Source organism: Capricornis sumatraensis, chromosome 17 (assembly GCF_032405125.1).
Source record: "Capricornis sumatraensis isolate serow.1 chromosome 17, serow.2, whole genome shotgun sequence".
Lineage (NCBI taxonomy): Eukaryota > Metazoa > Chordata > Mammalia > Artiodactyla > Bovidae > Capricornis > Capricornis sumatraensis.
The window spans coordinates 53,006,025-53,031,785 of record NC_091085.1 but is presented as its reverse complement, the minus strand read 5'-3'; the positions used below and the strand labels follow the sequence as shown (position 1 = coordinate 53,031,785).

The following is a 25,761-nucleotide window of genomic DNA, read 5'->3' as shown; positions in this document are numbered from 1 at the left end:
GAGTAATTTGGGGGAAGTTAGAGGGAGAGGCCATTTGCCAGGCTGTGCTCAGGGTGTGCTCCCTACTATAAAGGATAGAGTAATAACAGGAGGGCTTCCCAGGTGGCTCGGTAAAGGGGGTAAAGAATCTGCCTGCCAATGCAGGAGACTCAGGTTTGATCCTTGGCTTGAGAAGATCCTCTGGGGGAGGGCATGGCAACCCACTCCAGTATTCTTGCCCAGAGAATCCCATGGACATAAGAGCCTGGCGGGCTACAGTCCATGGGGTCACAAAAGAGTCCACACGACGTAATGACTAAACACCAACAGAATAACAGGAAGTGTTCTCAGAAGGAGGGAGTGGGGCATGATGCTGCCACCCTGGGCTGATGGGGTCTGGAGAACACAGCTCCTAGGGCAAAGATGCAGGGCTGTGGGGATGGGCACCATGCCCTTTTCGTGACCCCGCAAAAACAGTGCTGTCTGGGTCTCACTCTTCTCTCTGACTGGCTCTGATTTCCTGTGGGTGCTGCCATTGGCTGAACGCCCCAAAGCAGAGGGCAGGGCCTGTACAGGGGGGCGCAACCATGTGGCCCCTACTCCCGGGACTGTCTTCTTTGCCATTTCTCCCCTGGCATCTAGAATGAGCCTGTTTTCTTATCCAGAAAGGCCCCCAAGCCCCGGTACAGTCAGTTCCAAAGTGACAGATAATCCAGTCTCCAAGTGTTATTGCTCCCCAGATAACAGGTTAAAATAAAAGAAAATCAAGCCTGGATCAGATTTATGAAGACACAGGAAAACCCTTATTAAAACTGGAGGTACCAGAGAGATTAAATGAAGTCATAAAAAAACCCTCTTTTTATTATGAAAAAAATCGAACATCTGTAAAAACAAAAGAGACAGTCATCACCGGGTTACAACCAGGACCACCCACGGCCGTTTGGGCTTCCTCTGCCCAACCCGCTCCCTCACCCTGGCCCCACCAATTATTTTGAGGCAAATCTCTGACATCATGTAGTTTCATCTGTAAATATTTAGTCTCTATTTTTAAAAGACAAAGACTTTTTAAAATACAGGATAAACTCTATGCCATTATCCCATCTAAAAAGTAAACAGTAATTTCTTAGTCCATCTGATGTCTTGTCATTGTCGACTTGGGTGGTGATGTTGGGATGGTGGGCTCCTCCTGGCTCAGCCACCATGGACCCCGACCTGGGCCTCTCTGCAGGGCAAACCCAGCCAGAAGGAAAGGCCTCCCTGGCTGCATGAGAAGTGAGTCACTGGAGATCATCAGTGTAAACCCATCCGTATTGGGAAATCGTACTTCTCCAGATTAAAAATGCTCCTAAGGGCACAGTGTAGACTGTTGAGTCTGATATCAGTTCCTGTCCTCAAAGGCAGTGTGTACTAGGCTGCATTTGGCTGAATCCACGTGTTCTGGGGCCAAATCCAGGAATCCACTCAGGATTTGCACTGTGTTTGTGGAGAGAAGATTCTCCATAGGTTTTCCATTTTTTACATGTTTTCTTAAGATTTTGATCTAAGTCATCATGGTCTGTCTGTGAGAAGATTAATTCACTGAACACATTAGTTGAGAACCTACTGTGTGTCAGGCTTGGTTCTAAGGGCTTAGAGAGCTGTGAACAGAATGGGTAAGAAGCCAGCCCCCGATGGAGCTTACATCCTAGTGGGAGATGACAGCTGGCCTGATGAATTGTTAGGAAATGGATGTGGATGGGGAGAGGGTACATGTGGCAAATACCGATGTGTTTGTAGGGTCTTGTGCTCACGGTTGTGATTTTACTGTTGGCTAATATATAGTCCTAATTTTTGCTAGACAAATGATTTCTATTATGTTTGGTGGAATTACATACATGCTGACTTCACAGAGAGAAGCACGGACTGTGAAGTATTGGCAAGCATTTCACCGTATCTCAGTGGATACTGCGCTGAGCTCAAAACATCTCAGCTCCCTGAAATCACAAGCGGAGAGGCGGTCTATCTGGGCAGCCTCATTGTTCTGCAAGAGAGCAGGCCTCTGTGTCACCGAGAACCGCATCTTTCTATCTTTGGGTCTGAACTGGTCCCTGGTGACATCCAGCCAGTCTTAACTTTCCATAGCAGTGGCTGAACTCCCTGACTTTTTAGTGGGGACAATATCACCTCCAGAAGGTGAAAATTGGTTTGAGGGCAAGGAGTCTGAGATATTACAGTGGCTGTGGGTCTGCAAAGTTACCTAAAGCATCTTGAAGTACATAAGCAGATTTCCTCTATGTCTGTGGTACTATGATTTCACGGGATGGGCAGGTGTTGATGGAGTAAGGGTGGGGTGTTCGGAAAAATGGGTCTAACAGGACTCTTTCTGCTGCTGCTAAGTCGCTTTAGTCATGTCCGACTCTGTGCAACCCCATAGATGGCAGCCTACCAGGCTCCCCTGTCCCTGGGATTCTCCAGGCAAAAACACTGGAGTGGGTTGCCATTTCCTTCTCCAATGCATGAAAGTGAAAAGTCAAAGTGAAATCGCTCAGTCATGTCCGACTCTTCGCGATTCCATGGACTGCAGCCTACCAGGCTCCTCCATCCATGTGATTTTCCAGGCAAAAGTACTGGAGTGGGGTGCCACTGCCTTCTCTGAGGACTCTTTAGGGGGCCATAATGAAAAACAATGGCTGAGAACCACGAGCTAGAGTGAGACTTGCTTTTCAGTGTCTTTCACTTTTTTAAAACTGTGTGACTTATTCCATATGTGTCTTGTAGCTTGGGGCTTGCACAGTGATGCCTTTCCAGAGACGAATAATCAGAAAGCAAATCAACCATGTTCTCTGAGTTTCCAGCAGCTCCTCAGTTTTCCAACCTTGGTGATATTCACAAACACGAGGAATCCATGCCTCTGTTTTGCTACAGGGAATATTTTCTGTTGGAAATACCCTTAGGCAGGGTATTTCCATGAAGGCAGGGCTAGGGTTTTAAATCTTTTTTTTTGTTTTTTTTAATTTTGGACTATGCTTGGTCTTCTTTGTGGCATGCAGACTGTTTGTGGAGGCACGTGGACTTCTTTAGTTGTGGTGTGCAGGCTCAGCAGTTGTAGATTCTTAACCACTGGACCACTAGGGAAGTCCCAGGGGTTTTAAATCTTTACAACAATATTTTTAAAAAACATCTCACATTGACAATTCCAGGAGTAGTTCTGTGTGCTGCTGGGGACCTGCTCTTTTTTAGGGACTCATGTTAGGGGCTTGTTTAAAGAGCTGGGTCCCATGGTGATGATGGTGGTGTTGCAGGGAGATGCGTGGGTCTCATAGGCTCTAGTCCTGGTCACCAGCTTTGAGTCTAGTTAACAGGTAAAACTAGTTGAGGGAGGAAGTAGATTGTACACCCAGCTCCCAGGGATCTGCTTGATGTTATGAAGATGATTCTGTGCGTATAAACACAGGGAAGGGACAGAATCTCCATGCAAAAGTCTAGATTAGGAAAGAAACCAGCAGATGACTGGGTGACCTGAGTCGGGCCTGAATGACTTCATGTCGCAGGCATCCTAGTGAAATGTCTGAAATTCAGAGTAAGGCAACAGACATTTGCTGATTACTGACCGTATACCAGGCAGGGCGAGGGTGAGGGCTAGATAAGCAGTTACCAAGAACACAACGTTCAGAGCGGTGTTCATTCTTGGGGTCATTCATGTGCTGCAAGTGGCAAACCCTGAAAGTGAATACCTTCTTAGATCTTGCACCCCAAGTTCCTTGTCTCCCTCATCCTAGTCCTGGCCCTGAATGTCATTTCAGCTTCATAACGCCATGAGACAAGTACTATGTCTATCAGCCAAGATTCTTTTGATTGGGCATGAGCAACAGAAACCCAGGCATAAGCTGTTTTAAACAAAAGGGGAGTTTGTTGGATCACATAAGCTGAAAGGTGCATGTTCATCTGGCTTCAGGAGCAGCTTGATCCAGCATCCAGTTGCTATCACTCAACTCCATCTCTCAGCTTTTCCTGGGTGTGGACCTCCTTCCCAGTCAGTCTCTCTGTTCATGATTATAAGCCGCCACTGGAACCTCTGGAGAAGGAAATGGCAACCCACTCCAGTGTTCTTGCCTGGAGAATCCCAGGGACGGGGGAGCCTGGTGGGCTACCATCTATGGGGTCGCGCAGAATTGGACACGACTGAAGCGACTTAGCAGCAGCAGCAGCAGCTGGAACCTCATGGTTCCAGACTGACATCTAGCAGAGAGAAGTGGGGATCTCTGACCCAGCATTTCCATCTGAATCTTGTTACTTCTCTTCGGATCGTAATGGAACATGTGCTTGCATCTGAACAATCAGTATGGTCTGAGGAATGCAGTGCACTGATTCACTCAAATTGTGATAGCGGGGTTTACTCTTGAGTTAAGGATGGAGGTCCCTCCAAAGCATATGGGCTACAAGTCAGGAAGGGGTGGTCACCTGGAGGGAAGCTGAGGTGCCTTTATCAGCAGAGGGATGAAGGGCTACTGGGTGACAAGACAGCAGGTGTCCATCACATTACTGTTTGCTGCAGCGGTTTATAATTTGGGCATAGCAAATTCCAACAGGTAAGTCACTTGTTCCAGGTCAAGTGAATGTATGGCTGAGATTTAATCTCATTGTTTTGATCTTCCTGTTTTTCCCCACTTCCTGGATTACCCCCTCCTTCTACTAGACTATAGACTCTGTGAGGTCAAGGGCTCCATCTCACCTTTTGGTACCAACACCAAGTCTTAGAGCAGAATGTGCTGTTTGATAGAAATAAAAACTCCACCCCCAAAAGCTTTCAGTCTCAAAAGTCTCAGGCTTAACATGAAATTTTAAACTCAAGTTTTTGTTTTTTTTTTTAATTTCTGTTTTGTAATGATTTTTCATTTGTTCCCAAGGATTGCCGAGGCAGCAAATTACAAAAACTGCTTGCTCTCTGCGACCAGCTATCTGATCTCCCTGGAGGTCTCCCCGACGCCGAAGCTCTCCCAGAATTTATCGGGCTCCCCTCTTATCACTGTCCACCTCCGGCACCATTTGGTGAGTTAGAGTGAATTTGTCCTCATTTCTGCTCTTTGATTTCCTTTTGCAGCAAGGAATATTTGATCGTCTGTATGAGTGTAGAAAGAATCTTGGATGGATCGGTGCTGGCCAGAATTAGGATTTTGGCATCCATTCTTGTGATTATTTTTGAACAGCAGTGGAAAGTCCCCTGGATAGCTCTGGGGTTGGATGCACAGTATTAATTTTGTGTAAAAAGGCCTCTGAGATCAGACGTTGCTTTCATAGATGTGTGCACAGCAACTGTGGCTATTTCTGTTTTACAATAAATGTTGTCTTTGGAGGAGGGGATACCTTGGCTCATTCTCACTTATCTTAGTTGATAGCCATTAGCGAGACAGAGAGCTTGGTTCTTTCTGGGAAACATTTTAGCATTTCAAAGAGATGTTTCTATACTTTCAGTTTTGAGCTATTTGTTTTGCCCCATTGTAACTGTGATTATCTCCACCTTCACTCTATCTTTGTCTGTGATAAGAATGACAGGTGTATCAGGGACACAGATGTGCACCTGTCCTTTAAAAAGTGTGACTTTCCTTGTGCCAGGATCGTGCACTATGGTTGAAGCTTGACGTTTTCAAGGAATTTATTAAAGAATGCAATATATATATTAAATTTTTATTGAAGTTTAGTTGATTTATAATGTTGTATCCATTTCTGCTGTATAGCAGAGTGATTCAGTATACATTCTTTTCCATATTCCCTTCCATGATGGTTTATGATAGATGTTGAAGAGATGTTGAACTGTACATTAGGACCTTGTTTATCCATTCTATGTGTAATAAGAACTCAATCCACTTTTGATCCTTTGAAGTCCTACAAAGACCGTTCCCGCCAGGATCTTCTATTTTGTTCCATTTTATACTGTTCCATCCCATTCTGCCAACATTATCTGAAGACCTACTGTGTGCCGACCCCTGTGTCTGTCTACCTGTGCTTTTATCACCTCCTCAATGAGACAGCATTGAGGGAAGCTAGTCAGGACAAGCTCCTGACTGCAGGACAAGCTCTCACTGCAGCTCCTGCCTCACCCTGCCACCCCCCAGCCATGGTTCCGCACGAAGGTCAGGCCCCTTCTTGGTTCCCTCAGAACCCAGCTCTGCCCATTTGTCCACACTTTCCAGCCAGTGTCTGTCTGCACTTGTGCTTTCCCAGGCAGACAGACAGCACCAGACAGCTGTTGCTCCATTCCTTCTTTCATCCTGACCATCTTGCTGATTGGGATTGGAATGAAAACAGACCTTTTCCAGTCCTGTGGCCACTGCTGAGTTTTCCAAATTTGCTGGCATATTGAGTTCAGCACTTTCACAGCATCATCTTTAGGATTTGCAATAGCTCAGCTGGAATTCTAGCGCCTCCACTAGCTTTGTTCATAGTGATGCTTTCTAAGGCCCACTTGACTGAGCACCCCAGGATGTCTGACTCTAGGTGACTGATCGCACCATCGTAGTTATCTGGGTCACTAAGATCTTTTTTGAATAGTTAGTCTGTATATTCTTGCCACCTTTTCTTAATATCTCCTGCTTCTGTTAGGTCCATACTGTGTTTTATTGTGCCCATCTTTGCATGAAATGTTCCCTTGGTATCTCTAGCTTTCTTGAAGCCATCTCTAGTCTTTCCCATTCTCTTGTTGCCAGAGAATGTTTCAAACTACTGCACAATTGCACTCATCTCACATGCTAGCAAAGTAATGCTCAAAATTCTCCAAGCTAGGCTTCAGCAGTACATGAACCAAGAACTTCCAGATGTTCAAATTGGATTTAGAAAAGGCAGAGGAACCAGAGACCAAATTGCCAACATCTGTTAGACCATAGAAAAGGCAAGAGAATTCCAGAAATACATCTACTTCTGCTTCATTGACTATGCTAAAGCCTTTGGCTATGTGGGTCACAACACATTGCGGAAAATTCTTAGAGATGGGAATACCAGACCACCTTACCTGCCTCCTGAGAAATCTGTATGCAGGTCAAGAAGCAATAGTTAGAACTGGACATGGAACAAGCGGACTGCTTCCAAATTGCGAAAGGAGTACGTCAAGGTTGTATATTGTCACCGTGCTTATTTAATTTATATGCAAAGTACATCATGTGAAATGCCAGACTGGATGAAGCACAATTTGGAATCAAGATTTCCAGGAGAAATATCAATAACCTCAGATATGCAGATGACACCACCCTTATGGCAGAAAGAGAAGAGGAACTAAAGAGTCTCTTGATGAGAGTGAAGGAGGAAAGTGAAAAAGGTGGCTTGAAACTCAACATTCAAAAAACTAAGATCATGGCATCCGGTCCCATCACTTCATGGCAAATAGATGGTAAACAATGGAAACAGTGACATACTTTATTTTCCTGGGCTCCAAAATCACTGCACATAGTGATTGCAGCCATGAAATCAAAAGACACTTGCTCCTTTGAAAAAAAGCTAGACAGCATATTAAAAAGCAGACATTATTTTGCCAACAAAGGTCCGTCTAGCCAAAGCTATGGTTATTCCAGTAGGCATGTATGGATGTGAGAGCTGGACCATAAAGGAAGCTGAGCGCCGAAGAATTGATGCTTTTGAACTGTGGTGTTGGAGAAGACTCTTGAGAGTCGCTTGGACTGCAAGGAGATCCAACCAGTCCATCCTAAAGGAGATCAGCCCTGAATATTCATTGGAAGGACTGATGCTGAAGCTGAAGGTCCAGTACTTTGGCCACCTGATAGGAAGAGCTGTCTCATTGGAAAAGCCTGTGATGCTGGGAAAGATTGAAGGCAGGAGGAGAAGGGGATGACAGAGGATGAGATGGTTAGATGACATCACCGACTCAATGGACGTGAGTCTGAGTGAATTCCAGGAGCTAGTGAAGGACAAGGAAGCCTGATGTGCTACAGTCTGTGGCATCTCAAAGAGTCAGACACCACTGAGCGACTGAGCTAAACTGACTGGTCTCGCTGATTCCTTACTGCCCCTCTCATCACTCCTTCCTCCTCTACTCCATGGCCAACCTTCTTCAGGAGCCTTCCCTCCATCCCCGGCCACCGGCCCCCGACCCCCGCCACCTGCTCGTCCCCCCTTCTCTCGTCCTCTTCATCCACCCGCAAACAGTCTTCACCTGAGAATGTCCCCCTACCCGGTCTCTCTCCTCTCTCTTTTTGAAAAATCACAAAACATTTTTAAAAATGTGGTAAAATACACATAACATAAAATTCACCATCTTGACCATTTTTAAGTGCACAGTTCAGTGGTGTTAAGCACGTTTCACATTGGTGCACATCCTTCACCACCATCCCTCCCCAGAACTCTCCTGATTTCAAACAACCCAAACTCTGTCCTCATTAAACACGAATTCCCCCTCCTCATCCTCAGTCCCCGCTCGGCACACACCCTTTCGCTTTCCATCTCTGTGGCTTTGACTACTCTGGGGCCTTCGTGTAAGTAGGATCAGAGAGAATTTGTCCCTTCGTGTCTGGCTTATTTCACTGAGCATCAAGTCCTGAGGTTCATCTGTGTGATAGCAAAAGTCAGAACAGAAGGAACAGAATGTCCTCCTTTTTCTGTTTGTTTTCTCTTTTTCTTTTATGGCCTCGCTGTGAAGCATTCGGAATCCTAGTTCCCAGACCAGGGATCGAACCTGCGCCCCCTGCAGTAGAAGAGCAGAAATTGAACCATTTGGACTGCCAGGGAAGCCCCAGAATGTCCTTCTTTTTAAGGCCGAATCCTAGTGTATGGTGTGGGTGGAGCACGCTTTGTTCATCCACACAACCGTCAGTGAACACTTGGGCTGTTCCCACATTTAGGCTATTGTGTGTAACGCTGCCATGAATGTGTGTGTGTGTGTGCGCAAGCATTTCTCCCAGACCCTACTTTCAGTCCTTTTGGGTATGTCCTTGCAGAAGTGGCTTCGCTGGATCCCATGTTTCAGCGATCTTGTTCAACACCCACCTCCCCCCTTCTCTTCTTCAAACTAGGTTGATTTTTACCATCCCCAGTTTCTATACACATTTGCACACTGCAGAGATGTCTTCAGAGGAGCTTTCCAGGTGGTGCTAGTGGTAAAGAACCCACCTGCCAGTACAGGAGACATGTGAGACTCGGGTTCCATCCCTGGGTTGGGAAGATTCCTCCAGCACTCTTGCCTGGAGAATCCCCATGGACAGAGGAACGTGGTGGGCTATCGTCCATGGGGTAACAGAGAGTCAGACACGACTGAAGCGACTTCGCCTGCACGCAGCGCATCTCCAGAGTCCTCTGCTCGCCTGCGCTCTGTCAAAGCCCACCCCACCCCCTGCAGCCCCTGAGGCTCCCACTTCTGGGTCTGCAGATGTGTCCCCCTGCGGGTGGTGCCCTTTCTCTGGTATCAGCCCCTCCTCCACTGTGCCACCTGCTCCAACTCCATCTGCAGGAACGTTTACCTCTCTGAATTCATGAGGTTGCCTTGATTTCAGCCACCACTTCCGGACTGACGTTCCTGGTGACACAAAACCCACTTTTCCCCATGGTCTCACTCCTGTTCCATGGCAAGTTCCTCCACCTGAGGTGTGCAGGTGGGCATGTTACCCCCCAGCCTGCATGTCCTCTGCGTCTGACCTCCTGTCACTGTATTGCCTTCTCTCTGCTCAGAGTCTGGCACCGTGGTGCCCTCCTGGCTCCTGGTCTCTGGGTGGGACCAGCTGTGACCCTGTGTTCTGAGCATCCCTCACCTTCTCCCTCCAGCTGCCCCACCCCTGGTTCAGAGTCTCATTGCTGGTTTGGTTCTGCCTGAGCTAGAAGCTTCCTGACTGTTCTCCCCGCTTTATTCTTCCCAAGTTCCCAAACTTGTCTTCCAGAAACACATGCCAGGTGGTCTTACTCAGCTATTTAAAATCTTTCAGTGATTCAGATTTCCCTGAAGACACATTTCAACTTCGGGCCACATGGTCAGTCTTGAGTGGACCTTTCCAGTGTGACTTTCTGCTTGAACCTCTGTCCAGAGGAACAGAAACACTCGCTCTCCCGTGAAGTCTGGGCCTGGTGGGCCTCTGCCTTTGTGTGTGCCTCTCCTGTTATCTGGAAGGCCGTCCACATCTCTGGGGTCTAGTCCTACCCGTGTCAAGGTCACTGGAGTCATTACTGCCTCCTCCACGAAGCCCTCTCTGATCTCCCCATGGAAGAACCCCATCTCCCTCTTTACCGTCTTTGCTCTGCACTAGTGCCGCCTCCGAGGACCGCATCTTAGTATTTATGCAAACTGATCATCTCTTCTTTTTTGACATTTGTGTGCAAGAAGTTTACTCAAGAGGGATTGCAAGCTTGGCTTATATGGGAAAGGAAGGAAGGCTGAGTAGAAGAAGGCGGCCTGTGATGCAGTCTCAGCAAAGACTGAAGGTGACCCCGTGGTGAGCTCTGAAGCTGGGATGGCCTTCAGAATGGTCCCCTTGAAAGTTAGGGGCTCTCGCCTTTGGTCCAGTACATGACTGAGGGCTGTACAGGAAGGGAGTGACCTCAGACAGGAAGCTCTTACCTACTAAAAGCAATTCTAGCAGTTGAGGACTCTGAGTAGCTGAACTCACGGCAGTTGTGGGTATATAGAAAGTATATGTAGAAGGGCAGGGTAGCTAGAGAGGAGTGGGAATCAAAATAAGCGTTCAAACTGACCATCTCTTAAATGAGCCTGTGCATTTGCGGGCAAGCTGCCCTGGACCCCATTTGGAACCATTGATTCCTTCCTCCTGATGCCTGGCATTGAGCTTTGGCTCAGAAAATATTTGTTGAACGAGTGCTGAGCTCAGAGGCAGCAGCACCATATAAGTGGCTCTGTCCTGATTTGTGTTATTTGTGTGTATTTGTGTGGCTCCTCTTTCTGTGGAGAGAATGCTCACCCAGGCCAGAGGCTCTACCCCGGCCGCCATCCAGAGGAGGCAGCTAATGAGGCAAATGAGCTCGGCGGGCTCGCCTGTGTTGGAAATTTGGTTCTAGTGTGAAACAGAGGCATTTTTAGTGCTTCTGGTGTTGGGGGTTTTATGATGTGGCATGGAGGTATTGCAAGTCTGTAATCCAAGCGCATAAAAGCAGAGAAGGCTTGCTCTGAATGATTCTGGAAGCGGTGTGTGTTTGAGGTTGAAGTGGCCCTAAAGGGGGCTGTGAGTCTTGGTGGATGTCGGGGAGCAGGCTGAGCTGGGGCTGCAGGTGCTGGGGAGTTGGGGGCTTGGGGACAAGGTCCTGAAGCTGAGATAGGCTGAGTGGGCAGGGGAGATGGGGACAGAGGACTCAATGCAGGGCTTCTTGGTGTCCAGACCCCCAGTGAGTTCACAGGGCATGGATGTCCGTGTGCACACACACACATCCCCAGGACACACACTTCCACACAAATAATATGTGCACAACCAGATCCAGCACACATACAGACACAGACACACACACACACACAGTACACACACCGAAGCACACATATATGCACACACTCTGATGTAGCACACGTATAGACACACATGCACACACACACCCCAGTGCTTCCCCAGACTCCCCTCCCATCCAGGCTTCCACATAACACTGAGCAGAGTCCCCTGTGCTATACAGTAGGTCCCTGTTGGTTATCCATTTTAAATACAGCAGTGTGCACATGTCCATCCCAAACTCCCTAACTGTCCCTTTCTCCCGTCCTTCTCCACCCCCGGCCCCCAGCAACCATAAGTTCATTCTCTAAGTCTGTGAGTCTGTTTCTGTTTTGTAAATGAGTTCATTTGTACAGTGTCTTTTTAGCTTTCCCATACAAGGGATTTCATGAAATGTTTCCCCTTCTCTGTCTGACTTACTCCACACAGTATGACAATCTCTAGGTCTATCCGTGTTGCTACAAATGGCATTGTTTCATCCTCTTTAATGTCATGCCACTTGATTCTTTACATGAAAACAATGTTCTCACTATTTTTTATTTTTTTAGGAAACCAACTCAAGTCAGTTACGGGTACAGTGAAATAAACTAGAATCCACTGCCCTGACATCAAGGGGCTTTGCTTGGAGACCCCAGTGCTCATTAAGTGTTCCGTGTTGCCTGTGGGTGGGGACCTGGGTCAGGTAGACCATGATGGCCAGCGTGGCCTGGGCTCCTGCTCCATACCTGGTTCAGAGTTGATGTGTCGGGCGTGCCTGGTACCCAGAGTGTGTATCATCAGAGCCCATGCTCAAACCATCACAGTGCCTTCTTACTTCACATTCCTTGCTCCCCAAGCCACCAAACAGTCCAGATTCTGACCCATCCTTTGGCCGATGCCAGTTGTGCTGATTTGCAGGTCTCTGCTTACGGGTTCCTGCGGCTCCTCTGAGTGTCCTGTCTTGCATGGGGAGCCTGCAGGGCTGTGACCTTCCCAGCTCAGAGCATGTAGCCAGGCAGCTGGCAGCGGGGTAGAGACTGTTGTGATAGACAGTCCAGTTGAGGGGGATGGGAATGGGGAGCAGATGTACACCACCCTCGAGAAGTTACTGAGGGCACCTCCTTGCTGTAGTCAATTCTGGGACAAGTGCCAGAGTCCCCTGCCTAAAAGATGCTTCAGAAATGGCAGAGCTCTGGCCAGTTAGAATCGCTCTTAGCTGCTAGTCAGAACCTTTATTTAAGAATCAAGATGGAACGGTCACCTTTCCTTGGTCAATGAAGATGTGTGCCTGCATGCTCAGTCGCTCAGTCCTGTCCAACTCTGTGACCCCATGGACTGTAGCCCACCAGGCTCCTCTGTCCATGGCATCTTCCAGGCAAGAATACTGGAATGAGTTACCATTTCCTTCTGCAGGGAATCTTCCCAACTCAGGGATCGAACCTGCATCTCTTGCGTCTCCAATGAAGATGAGACCTTTGTTACCCTCAGAAAGAAGCAGACTGAGAGAAGCAGATTCTTTGGAAACTCTGAGAATTAGGAAACCAAAAGTCAGTGTCTTGAAGCACTAAGCGCTGTCAGTTTCAGTGGCTGTTGTCTAAAATTCACCCATCTATTGGCCTTCACTCCATCTGACTGTCGGTCTCAAAGACAGGCCATCCATCCATCAGGCTTGTCATAAAGTTTGGAAGAGATGGAGCCCAATATTGGTGATGTTCCAGTAGCAGGACTCTGGGAAGTGGTCAAAATGGAGGGTCTGTCCCTCTGTATATCTGATACCATCTCCCGGAGGACCAGTGACGGGGCTGTGGACAGAGCCAGACTGTGCTGGGTCTGCCTGCCTCTGACCCGAGGCTGCCGTGTGCCTCTCAGCAGGGGCTGCTGCAGCCACCACGGGGGAGGAGACCCAGGCAGGATGGGGATCACAGTGACCAGCCCAGATACTGGGGAAAGTGTGGCTGCCATCGCAGTTCACAGTGTGAGCCTCATGTGGAAGGGGCTGGTATTGCCCACCCGAAGTTATTTCGGAGTCAGAGAGGTGACTAGTCTAGGGAGTAGTAAGAAAATCTGCATCACAAAACTATCACAGGTGTAATTTGTCCTCCGAGAAGATGTTTATTCATTGGCTCATACACTGACTCAACAAATACAGCTGTGTGCTCCCCAATGGGGTGCTAGCCTCCCTGCCTCTGTTTCATCCTTAGTAAGCCGGGATAATGACACCCACCTAGGAAGTAGTTCGGAGAAGGCAATGGCACCCCACTCCAGTACTTTTGCCTGGAAAATCCCATGGACGGAGGAGCCTGGTGGGCTGCAGTCCATGGGGTCACTCGGGTTGGGCATGACTGAGCGACTTCACTTTCACTTTTCACTTTCATGCATTGGAGAAGGAAATGACAACCCACTGCACTTGCCTGGAGAATCCCAGGGATGGGGGAGCCTGGTGGGCTGCCGTCTGTGGGGTCGCACAGAGTCGGCCACGACTGGAGCAACTTAGCAGCAGCAGGAAGTAGTCAGCGCATGTTCAGTTCATAGTCTGCAACACAGGAGCAGACTCCGGCTTTGGCTGACTTTAGTGAAGAGAGTTTTCCAGAAGGGCACTTTTAGCTTGCAGGACTGGAGGAGCTCCGCCCAAGGGTGGTCTGGGCTGGTTAGGGTCCCTGTGCTGGTGCTGAGTGAGGGTCGCCTCTCTGTGCATGTCCCCTCGTCACCATGGGAGGCCCCAGGAGAGAGCAGGAGGGAGGGTGTGTAAGTTGGTCTGCCTGGACCATGAGCCTGTCCTGGGCCAGAGGGTGGCGGGCAAGTGGGTGCAGTTCCCCCAGGATCACCTGTGGGGGCTCGTGCATCTTGACCACTGTAGCATCTAAACAATGGAGTGCAGCTCCCCAAGCTGTGGACTGCGAGAGCAGAAGCCCTGATGAGTTCTAGCACCTGGACTTCTGTCTGACTTTCAGGATGCCCAGGTGCTTGTGGACTAGGGCTCTGAAGGAAGCCCTGGACTCCGCCCTGGGGGAGTGGCTGGGACCCATGTGCCCCTGGGATTCCGTACCCTCTCAAGCCTTCTGGCTGCCTGGGCTGAGCTGTGCAGTGTGTGAACGCGGCTCTGGGACACCGGGGCCTTCGGTCCTGAGGATGGGGGCGTGCGATGCGGCTTCCTCGGCGGTAATGCCACAACTTCTGATGTTCTGAAAGGAAGCCATACATCTGGATGTAAAATTGTATTTCTGGATTTGTATTGTTGGCAGCTCATTCAAATTTGCTTTAAACATTTTCAACCAAAATGCATACATCTGCGGGTTGAATTGGGTCAGCGGATCACCAGTTGACAACTTCTGTGATTTTTTTCTTTAGATTTTTATTTGAAATGATTTTAGACTTAAGGAAAAAAGGAAAAATTGCAAAATAATACAGAGTTCTCATCTATCCAGCTCATCCTAATGTTAATATTTTAAGGTACAATTCTTTTTTTAAAAAAATATCGATTTTATTTTTGGCTGGGCTGGGTCTTTGTAGCTGCACTCGGGCTTTCTTTAGTTGTGGCAAGTGGGGCCTATTCTCTGGAGAGGTGCGAAGGTGGCTTCTCTTGGTCCAGATCACAGGCTGTAGGCACCCGGGCTTCAGTAGTTTCAACACTCAGGCTCAGTAGTTGTGGCCAGAAGGTTCTAGAGCATGGGCTTGGTAGTTGCAGCTGGAAGGTTCTAGAGCATAGGCTCAGTAGTTGCAGTTCAGGGAAAGTTGCTCCAGGGCTTGTGGAATATTTCCAGACCAGGAACCAAACCTGTATCCCCTACATGGGCAGACAGATTCCTATCCACTGTACCACCGGGGCAGTCCTAAAGTACAATTCTTAAAACCAGGAAATTAGCAGTGATATTAGCTAGTCTACAGTTGTGCTCTGGATCTTGTCAGCTTTTCCGCTTAGGACCTCACCTGTCTCCTCACCTCGCAGCGTGTCGTGGTTCCTTAGTTTCTTGGTCTTTCAGCACCTGGACACTTGAAGAGTCCAGGACGGTCACTTTGAAGAGCATCCCTCAGTTTGGGATTACCTGATGTTTCTCTCACAGTGGGGGTGAGTTTAGGTGTCTTGGACAAGAGCACCATACAAGTGGAGTTTTGCCTTCCTTGTTGCATCTCATCAGCCTGTGTGAGTTTCCTGTGGCTGAGGTAACAAAATAGCCGAGCTTGGGGGTGGGGCAGGGAGCAGTCAGGTTAGACAGCAGACATTTATGGTGTCACGTCTTGGAGGCTGGAAGTTGGAAATCAGGGTCTCAGCAGGGTTGGTTCCTCCTAACGCCTCTTACCTTGGCTTGTCGATGGCTATCTACTCTCTGGGTCTTCATGTGATCTCCTGTGTTCCAGTCTGTATCCTGATCTCCTCTTCTTATAAGGACACCAGTCATATGGGATTACAGCCCACCCTAATGATCTTATTTACCTTTATTACCCCTTTAAGGCCTCATCTCTACAAACAGCCACATCCTGTGGTCCTCGGGCCTGGGTCTCCAACACAGGGATTTTGGGGGCACAATTCAGCTCAAACACAGACATTAAAGATGGTATTCATTATCACCAGTGATGCTCACTTTGATTGCTTGGTTGAGGGAGGTGTTTTCCTAGTTTATCCACTTTGAAGTTATCATTTTCCCTTTGCAAATCATAATCTCTTGTCAGAGCAGTACCATGATACTACACAGCTGTCTTATATCTTATGATACTTTCTCCATGAATTTTAGCATCCAGTGATAGTTACTACCTGCAAAAGTTATTACTGTAGTGTTTGCCAAAGGTTGATTTTCTATGTCTGTCATTCTTTCTACATTTATTAATTGGAATTTTAATACAAGGGCACCTCATTCAATTATTTATTCATATCAATATATTTTAGATACTTATTTTTGCTCAATAAGCTATAATCCAATACTATCATTACTTATTTTGTTGTTTACATTGTCCCAGCTTTGACCTTTGGGAGCCTTTTCCAGTTGGCTTCTGTGTCCTTTTGATATGTCCTCATCATTTTTGAGTCTTTCTTAACTTTCTAGCACTAGAGATTTTCTAGGCTTATGGAACCCACCGTTTCTCCAATGGAGCCCTGGTTCATTTTAATGGAGAGTAGTGTTTAGAAACCAGGATCTGGGTGCCCAGTGTGCTCATTTCTGTTGTTGTTCAGTTACTAAGTCATGTCCAACTCTTTGCAAGCTCATGGACTGCAACACACCAGGCTTTCCTGTCCTTCACTTTCTCCCAGGGTTTGCTCAGATTCCTGTACACTGAGTCAGTGATACTATCTAACCTTTTAATCCTCTGCCACCCCCTTCTCCTTTTGCCTTCAATCTTTCCCAACATCAGGGTCTTTTCCAGTGAGTCGGCTCTTCACATCAGGTGGCTGAAAGGTTGGAGCTTCAGCTTTAACATCAGTCCTTCTTCCAGTGAATATTCAGGGTTGATTTCTTTTAGGATTGACTTACTGGTTTGATCTCCTTTCTGTCCAAGGAACTCTCAAGAATCTTCTCCAACACCATAATTCAAAGGCATCAATTCTTTGATGCTCCTTCTTAATGGTCCAACTCTCATATCCATAGATGACTACTGGAAAAGCCATAGCCTTTGCCAGCAAGTGATGCTTTTGTTTTTTAATATGCTCTCTAGGTCTGTCATAGCGTTTCTTCCAAGGAGCCAAGTGTCTTTTAATTTTGTGGCTGCAGTCACTGTCTGAAGTGATTTTAGAGCCCAAGAAGATAATATTTGCCACTGTTGCCACTTTTTAATCCATCTATTTGCCATGAACTGATGGGTCTGGATGCTATGATCTTAGGTTTTTAAATGTTGAGTTTTAAGCCAGCTTTTCCACTCTCCTCTTTCACCTTCATCAAGAGGCTATTTAGTTCATCTTCACTTTCTACCATTAGAGTGGTATCATCTGCATGTCTGAGATTGTTGATATTTCTCCTGGCAATCTAGATTCCAGCTTGTGATTCATCCAGCTTGGTATTTTGCATGATGTACTGTGCATATGTTTCTGCTGGAGTGTTATTGCTTCTTGATCCTCTGAACAGAATTTGGAAATGTATATATGTATTTAAACAAGCAAACACATGCATCATATTATATATTTATATTAATCCATCTGTATGTTTTTCTAGATTCCATATTGAGCCTTTTCTCACATCCTTCATTCTCCAAAACTGGCTGTCATGATTCTCAGTGTTTTTACTGATTTGTGGAAGCCCCTCACACTTACACAGTAGTTCTGGGATTGTTAACCCACCCACTGTGGGAAACAAATGTACCAAGTAGAGGACGGTATTTGTTTCTATTCTCTCTGTCATTTGCTTACACTATACAGTTGAAATTCTCTTTTATAAAGTTACCTAGGTAGATTTCTTTCTTGCCTGTTCCCTTCAAGTGATTTAATCATTTGTGATACAGTTAGATTCATCTGTGGTTGTTTATATTCTGTGATGGTTGTGCCCCGTTCTGGCTGATTTTAGCTATTGGTTTATTTGGGAAGTATGTGGAATGTTACCATAGTCCTAAGGGTTAGGTCTCCACAAGCAGGTGCACTCGGAGGAGTGGCACCCTCCTCTGCCCTCCTCCTCCTCTGCTCCTGCCACTCCATTCCCACCCATGCCCTCTAGGCAAGCAGTTCTCTAAGTTTCTGGTTTCTCCTTCCTGTGTTCCATTTGTGCTGAACAAACAGGTACATATGTGTTTTCTCATATTTCCTTCTTCATTCCATGAAGGATAGCATGCCATAAAAACTATTTTTTTAAAAAATTATTTTATATTGAAGTATACTGTTTTACAATGCTGTGTTAGCTTCACGTATGCAGCAAAGTGACATATATATATCAGTTCAGTTCAGTTCAGTTCAGTCACTCAGTCGTGTCCGACTCTTTGCCACCCCATGAATCGCAGCACGCCAGGCCTCCCTGTTCATCACCATCTCCTGGAGTTCACTCAGACTCATGTCCATCGAGGCCGTGATGCCATCCAGCCATCTCATCCTCGGTCGTCCCTTTCTCCTACTGCCCCCATTCCCTCCCAGCATCAGAGTCTTTTCCAATGAGTCACCTCTTCGCATGAGGTGGCCAAAGTACTGGAGTTTCAGCTTTAGCATCATTTCTTCCAAAGAAATCCCAGGGCTGATCTCCTTTAGAATGGACTGATCACCAGTCACATCCACAACTGGGTATTGTTTTTGCTTTGGCTCCATCCCTTCATTCTTTCTGGAGTTATTTCTCCATTGATCTCTAGTAGCATATTGGGCACCTACTGACCTGGGGAGTTCCTCTTTCAGTATCCTATCATTTTGCCTTTTCATACTGTTCATGGAGTTCTCAAGGCAAGAATACTGAAGTGGTTTGCCATTCCCTTCTCCAGTGGACCACATTCTGTCAGACCTCTCCACCATGACCTGCCCGTCTTGGGTGGCCCCACAGGGCATGGCTTAGTTTCATTGAGTTAGACAAGGCTGTGGTCCTAGTGTAATTAGATTGACTAGTTTATGGTTTCAGTGTGTCTGCCCTCTGATGCCCTCCTGCAACACCTACCGTCTTACTTGGGTTTCTTTTACCTTGGACATGGGGTATCTCCTCACGGCTGCTCCAGCAAAGCGCAGCCACTGCTCCTTACCTTGGAGGAGGGGTATCTCCTCACTGCCGCCCCTCCTGACCTTGAACGTGGAGTAGCTCCTCGGGGCCCTCCTGCGCTGGCGCAGCCACCGCTCCTTGGACGTGAGGTTGCTCCTCTCGGCCGCAGCCCCTGACCTGGGGCAAGGGATAGCTCCTCCCAGCTGCCGCCCCTGGCCTCGGGCAGGAGACCTTGTGGGCTACAGTCCATGGGGTCATAAAGAGTCGGACACGACTGAGCAACTAACAGATTAACAGACAGATATGGGGGAAAAAATCTGAGAAAGAATATGTGTGTGTGTGCATATATATAGACATATATATATATACACACTTATATCAGTTCAGTCGCTCAGTTGTGTCCAACTCTTTGCAACCCCGTGGACTGAGAAGCTTGGCATGCTGCAGTCCATGGGGTTGCAAAGAGTTGGACACGACTGAGTGACTGAACTGATATATGTGTGTATATATATATGTATACGTATCTATATATATGCACACACACATATCCTTTTTCAATTTTTTCCCCCATATCTGTCTGTTAATCTATTAGTTGCTCAGTCGTGTCCGACTCTTTACGACCCCACGGACTGTAGCCCACGAGGTTCCTCTGTCCATGGAATTTTCCTGGCAAGAATACTTATATTAGGTATAGTTTCTTGTGCTATACAGTAGGTCCTTGTTGGTTATTTTATATATAATAGTGTGTATATGTTAATCTCAACCCCCTAATATAAAAACTCTATTGAACTTTGCAAATTTTAGAAAAGATATGTTCGTTTATTTTTGGCTGCATAGGTCTTCCTTGCTGTGTGTGTGCTTCGTTTAGTTGTGGCGAGTAGGGGCTACCGTTCGTTGCTGTGTTTGGGCTGCTCATCGCAGTGGCTTCTTTTATTGCAGAGCGCAGGCTCTAGGACATGCTGGCTTCAGTAGTTGTGACACGAGGGCTTAGCTGCTCTGCGGCATGTGGAATCTTAGTTCCCAGACCAGGGATCGAACCTGTGTTCCCTGCATTGGCAGGCAGATTCTTAACGACTAGATCGCTTTTTCACTTCACAGTTTACCCTGGAAATAACTCTAAACCGGTTCATGGAGATTGTCCACATCTTTTTTTTTAATCCTTTCCTCTGCATAGTACTCTGTCGTGTGGCTTTATTCAACCGTCCTGTGGTTATCAACTCCTGTCTTGCATATGGGCATTTGAGTTGTTTCCAGTATTTTGCAAGCGGTTTGTTGGAGTGAAAGATCTTGTGCATCTTCCTGTTGTGAGAGGCACCGCCTCTATTCTAGGCTCTTGGGAAAGTGTGTGTCTACTTGCAAATAGACCCCAGGCTGCTCCCTCCTCCCCTGTCATGGCCTCTGGCTGTTCCGGGGCAGTGGAGTGACAAATAACAGAGACAATGGGAAGAGCTGAGTCTCTACACAGGAAGTCACTTGGAGAATGGATGCTGCTGGCCAGATTCCTTCTTCCCGGCTGCTCTGGTGATCTGCATGTCTGTGTTTAATTAATTTCTGAAAATGCAGCATTATGAGCTGTCAACCACAGGTGATATAGAATAGGTCTTACAGATTAAATATCTCACTCCAGTTACCACCCACATGACCCAGATGAATAGCAGTGCGGGGAACAGCAGAGCCTGGAACTAGCCGCCCCATAGAGACAGAGCGTTCCTGGCCTCCAGCACAGAGGCTCCGGAAGGTGTGGGTGGGAAGCAGGTGCAGACAGCTCTGCCTGAGCTGTGCTGTGTGACCCAGGGCCTGGCTGGAGGGAGATGGGGGTTGGCTTCAAGGGGTGTTCTCTGTACGATGCAGGGAACCCAAAGCCAGGGCTTTGTGACAACCTAGAGGGGTGGGATGGGGAAGGAGGTGGGAGCGGGGTTTGAGAGGGAGGGAACATATGTGTACCCAGTGCCGATTCATGTAGATGATGGCCAAATCCATCACAATATTGTAAAGTAATTATCCTCTAACTAAAAAACCAACAAAAAGCCACTGGCCTTCAGGTGTGGCTGGAGAAGCAACACCAGATACAGCTGAGTGTTGCTGTGCTTTTTGAAAACATTTTTTTTCCCTTTCTTTAAGAATACCACCCTTCCAGACTCCAGCAGCTAAGGAGAGATGTTTGGATAAGCATCCCTTTATTCTAGAAGGCTCTGGGCAGGGGCTCCCGGTGACACTGTCTCTCTCCCTGGTTCTTGACACCTTCTTGTCGCTGGAGTGGTTCAGAAAGTGGTGCGCATTAAAGGAGTGAGGTGGTGGGGGACTCAGTCCTCCAAAAATACATGGTCTCTTTCTTGGTGGAGCTTGAATTCCAGCTTCTGCTGGACTTGCTGCAGCTGCTGGACGTTTTGTAGAGGTTTACATTATTTCTTTCCTTCTCTGAAATCAGGAAGGTGCCAGTTTGGAAACCAGAGAAAAAGAAAGGGTGGATTAAAATGCAATCCCCATTTTAATAGTGGGTTACTGTAGTTATTTTTAAAAAAGAAAGTTTTCTGAGTGAAGACTGTCATCCAGAGGCGAGGCAGAGAGGAATTTTTATCAAACCAACCGAGGACGATAATTGAAGCTTGTCTCAGCCAAGCGTTCTCCAGGGTTTTGGAGGTTTTTCTTTTGAAGGATACTTTTACATTTCTGAGGATGTTTTTGGAGGCATGCTTTTTTAAGTTAAAATGATTTGTCTGATGGGAAATGTTTTTTGTAGAGGCCCGTGCCAGCGGGCAAAGTGGGGGTGAGTGGGGCTCAGTGGAAACGTGGGGGCTGGGGGACTGTCCCCATCATCACCGAGAGACATGTGGCTTGGAGCTGCTGCACTTTATCGCAGCACCGGGGACAAGTCTGATGTGGCTGGCATCTTTTCCTGGCACAGAGCAGGAGCTCCCTGGGGTCTCCAAGGGACAGTGGCCATAGGCTGTCCTGGGGGTCTTGTAGAGGACACTTAGTGAAGCCCAGGCATGCAAGAGGGTGACCCACCAGAGGGCCCAGGTCTGTGTTTCTGAGACACATAACCATGCCATTCTGTCCACTTCCAGATTTGTCAGGTACTGTCAGTTAGTCTGAATGGTCAGGCTGCAGAGGGCAAGTTGGATCGGGGCATTTGTGAGCCCAGCTTGGCCTCTGACCCTGGGCACTGTGAGAGGACAGAGGACTCAGTTGCCACCTCAGCCTGTCCCCGTGTTCCCCGGTTTTACTAAGCTTTCCCATCTGAGCAGGACAGATTTCCTCCCTGAAGAGTCTTGGGGGCACCTTGACCCCTGAGTTGGCATATGTGTCTCATCAGCCAGGGCATTTGAGTAGAGAACCTCCGGGGATGGACTTCGGGTGGGTCCTGAGTGACACGGAGCTCGGGCATTAATGTCCCCACAGCACAGAACTGTGGCTCAGATGCGCGTGGGCACTTGAGATGGTCAGCATCACTTTGATGAGATGTGTGTCAGACAGGGCTTCTTGTGTGCAGAACTGTTGAAGTGGGGCATCACGTGCACTTGAGCAGCTTCCCTGGCCTCTACCCATGCAATGCTGGTAGCTGCCTCTCCCAAGCTGTGACAACCAAATCCATCTCCAGATGGTGCCAGAGACCCCCAGAGACTCCCTGTTGCAGCAGCAGCAATGGCCAGGTTGTTCTCAGTGCGGTGTAGTAGTCCACCCAGTTTATTTCTCCATGATGAATGGATTTGGTCATTTCCCACTTTGTACTATCAAAAATAGTCACTTTTCTATGGTTCTTAAATTTTAATATTCAGAACCAGATTGAAGAGAGAGGCACAGAAGTGGGCTGATATTATTGTAAGGAATGAACTCTCCTCGCTGGGGTCATGGCATGCAGCTGCTACTTCTCTAGGGTTTGTTGTGGAGGAGAAAATGGTTTTATTTTGCGTGAAACAAAAGTTTTATTTTCTTCCTAGGGTCATTCTTTGGTGCACTAGGGACCTAGGGTATTCCGGGTCTGCAGACTGCCTTGCACACCATGGTGCCTACATATGGCTATTAAAAAAGACACATGTACCCACACATGTGTGCATACACACACATGCAAACATGTAGACACACATGTGCGCACACATGCACATACATGCACGCACCCACACATAGCTCAGTATCATTTGGAAGTCCCCCAGTATGAACACCAATATGAATGAGCTTCCTGGAGGAGTTCCTGGGTAAATGTTTTGGTCTGCACACAGCTTCCTGTCATGGGGCCGTGCTTGTGCTGTGGTGTCCACTTTGTAATGTCTGTTTTCATGCCAATAGCTATACATCAATCATTTTCGTGGTTGCATGATAGCCTATTTATTTATCATTCTTCCATTGTTGTCTGTTTAGCTCATTGGATGCGTTTATGATTATAAACAACTCTATAATGGGCCTTCTGTGCTCTAGTTCAGTTATCTCTTTAGGATAAGTTCTTAACAAGCAAAATTGTCCTGCTCAGTGTCTACTCATTACTCTTCTTCTTTGAAAATTTCTTTTGGGATGTTTGAGCTAGATCTCCATTTCCTTCCCAAGGGAGCAAATAGAATCAAGGAATCCAAATGTGAAAGCTGGGAGTTCAGATTATTCAGAGCAAACTTCTCATTGCCTCCCAGTTTGAAAAGCAGATGTCTTATTCAAGTAATAACGGACTTACAGGAAAGCACGCACAGATGTGTGCAGTGTGACACTTTTGCAGAGCAAACACACTCATGAAATCATCTCCTCCCATCAAAAAACTGAGCATGACCAGCATCCCAGAGCACCCCTCTGGGATTCCCCCATTAGACCATTTGGGATATTACAAATAGTGCTGCTTGAACATGTCTGTGCCATTTGGTGACTGTATACAGCCATTTCTGCCTGGCACAAGCTTAGGAGAGGAACCGCTAGGTCATAGGGTGTGCATATGTTCCTTGAACAGGCAAATGCCAAACCAGTTCCCCAGAGTGGATTGCTGGTTTCCACTCTCCCATCAGTGTGAGAATTCCAGCTGCCAGCACCTGGCATTGTCTGCTGTTTCCAGGTTAACTATTCTGTTGGTTAACAGTGTCTCATCTTGGTTTTTATTTGCTGTCCCCTAATGACTAATTCCTTGGAGGAGGAAATGGCGACCCATTCCAGTACACTTGCCTGTAAAATCCCATGGACAGAGGAGCCTGATAGGCTACAGTCCATGGGGTCGCAAAGAGTTGGACACGACTGAGCGACTAATTCCTGGGTTGGGAAGATCCCCTGGAGAAGGAAATGGCTACCCACTCTAGTATTCTTGCCTGGAGAATCCCCATGGACAGAGGAGCCTGGCAGACTACAGTCAATGGGGTCACAAAGTGTCATGTGGCTGAGTGTGCAAGTGCGCATGCATGTGCGTGCACACACATGCACAGGCACAATGACTAATGCAGTCAATCACCTTTTTATACACTTATTGACCATCATGATATGCTTTTTTTGGTCCATATTATTCAAGTCTCTGGCCTACTTTTCCATTGGATGTCTGCTTTGTCCCCCTTATGATTATTTTAGGCATTCTTTATGTATTTTGAGTATGAGATATTCGTTGAATATATGAATTGCAAATATCTTTTCCGACTGGATCTTGCCTTTTTACTCTTAAGCTGTCTCCTGGTGAACTGGAGTTTTCAGTTTTCGTGTGGTTGACTTCATCAAGCTCTCCTTTTATGCTTCATGCTTTTTGTATCCTAGTCGAGGAATGTCGCCTCACCCAAGGTCATGAAGATAGTTCTCTGAGCTACATGAAAGTTTTATTGTTTTCCCTCTCACCTTTAGATCTAGTCCTTCTGGAATGGTTTCTGTGTGCTATGAAGGAGAGGTCAAGATTTATTTACTTTTCCCGGGTGGCTATCTAATTTACCTCGCTCTAGTTGTTGAAAAGATATGCTCCCCCCTGCTTTCTACCCTGCGGTGTCACCTTCGTCATAAATCAGTTCACTGTTTACATGCAGCTCTGTTTCCGGACCCTGCCCCTACTTCACTCTGTATTCTGTGCCAACACCTCGCTCTCCTAACTGCTGCGGATTTCTGAGAGATCCTGAGATGGGCTCAGGGCGCCCAGCTTGGTTCTTCTAAGGCTGCCTTGACAACTTTTGGTGAGATCCACATTTTAACATTTGGTACACATTAACACACACATTTGATACACAAAACGCCCTTCAGAAAGCTTGTAACAATCTATGTTGTCCAGAAGAGGCACCTATCTCCCCACATGATTGCAAATTCTCCTGGCAAGAAGTCTCCTGCTGCTCTCCTTGTATTTTTATTTGCATTTCTTTGATTACGAGCGAGGCTAGACACCTGTTCCTATTGAATCAGTGATTTGCATTTTTATTGCTTATATCCTTGGTTTCCTTATTGACTTCTAAAGGCTGTCTGCCTCTCACAGTGTTAACTCGCTGTCTCTTATGTTTCATTTTGACCATTTTGACTATTTTTGCAAGTTAAACAGTTTTAAATCCTCAAATGTACCTACCGTTTTCTCTGGAAGAAGGATGTGTTTAGTTACCTACTGCTGATGTAACAAAACACCACAAAACTCGTGGCTTAAAACTGTGCAACCTAATATACAGTATTTGTTTTTCTCTTTCTGACTTACTTCACCCTGTATGACAGACGCTAGGTCCATCCACAGCTCTACAAATGACTCCGTTTTGTTTCTTTTTATGTCTGAATTAATATTCCATGGTATTTATGTACCACATCTGCTTTATCTATGTGGATGAACCTGTTTGCAGGGCGAGAATAGAGACACAGATGTAGGGACACAGTGAGGTGGGGAGGAGAGGGTGGGG

At 47.0% G+C, this 25,761-nt stretch overlaps 1 protein-coding gene across 2 annotated transcripts in view; it reads left to right on the top strand.

Annotated features, from left to right (window-relative positions):
* ADGRD1 (adhesion G protein-coupled receptor D1) overlaps positions 1–25,761 on the top strand; it is a 173,954-nt gene that overhangs the window by 53,335 nt on the left and 94,858 nt on the right. For both annotated transcript variants that reach the window (XM_068990148.1, XM_068990147.1), the window contains one exon: positions 4,866–5,007. In XM_068990148.1, coding sequence (XP_068846249.1) covers positions 4,866–5,007 — 142 coding nt within the window. The remainder of the gene's footprint in view (positions 1–4,865; positions 5,008–25,761) is intronic.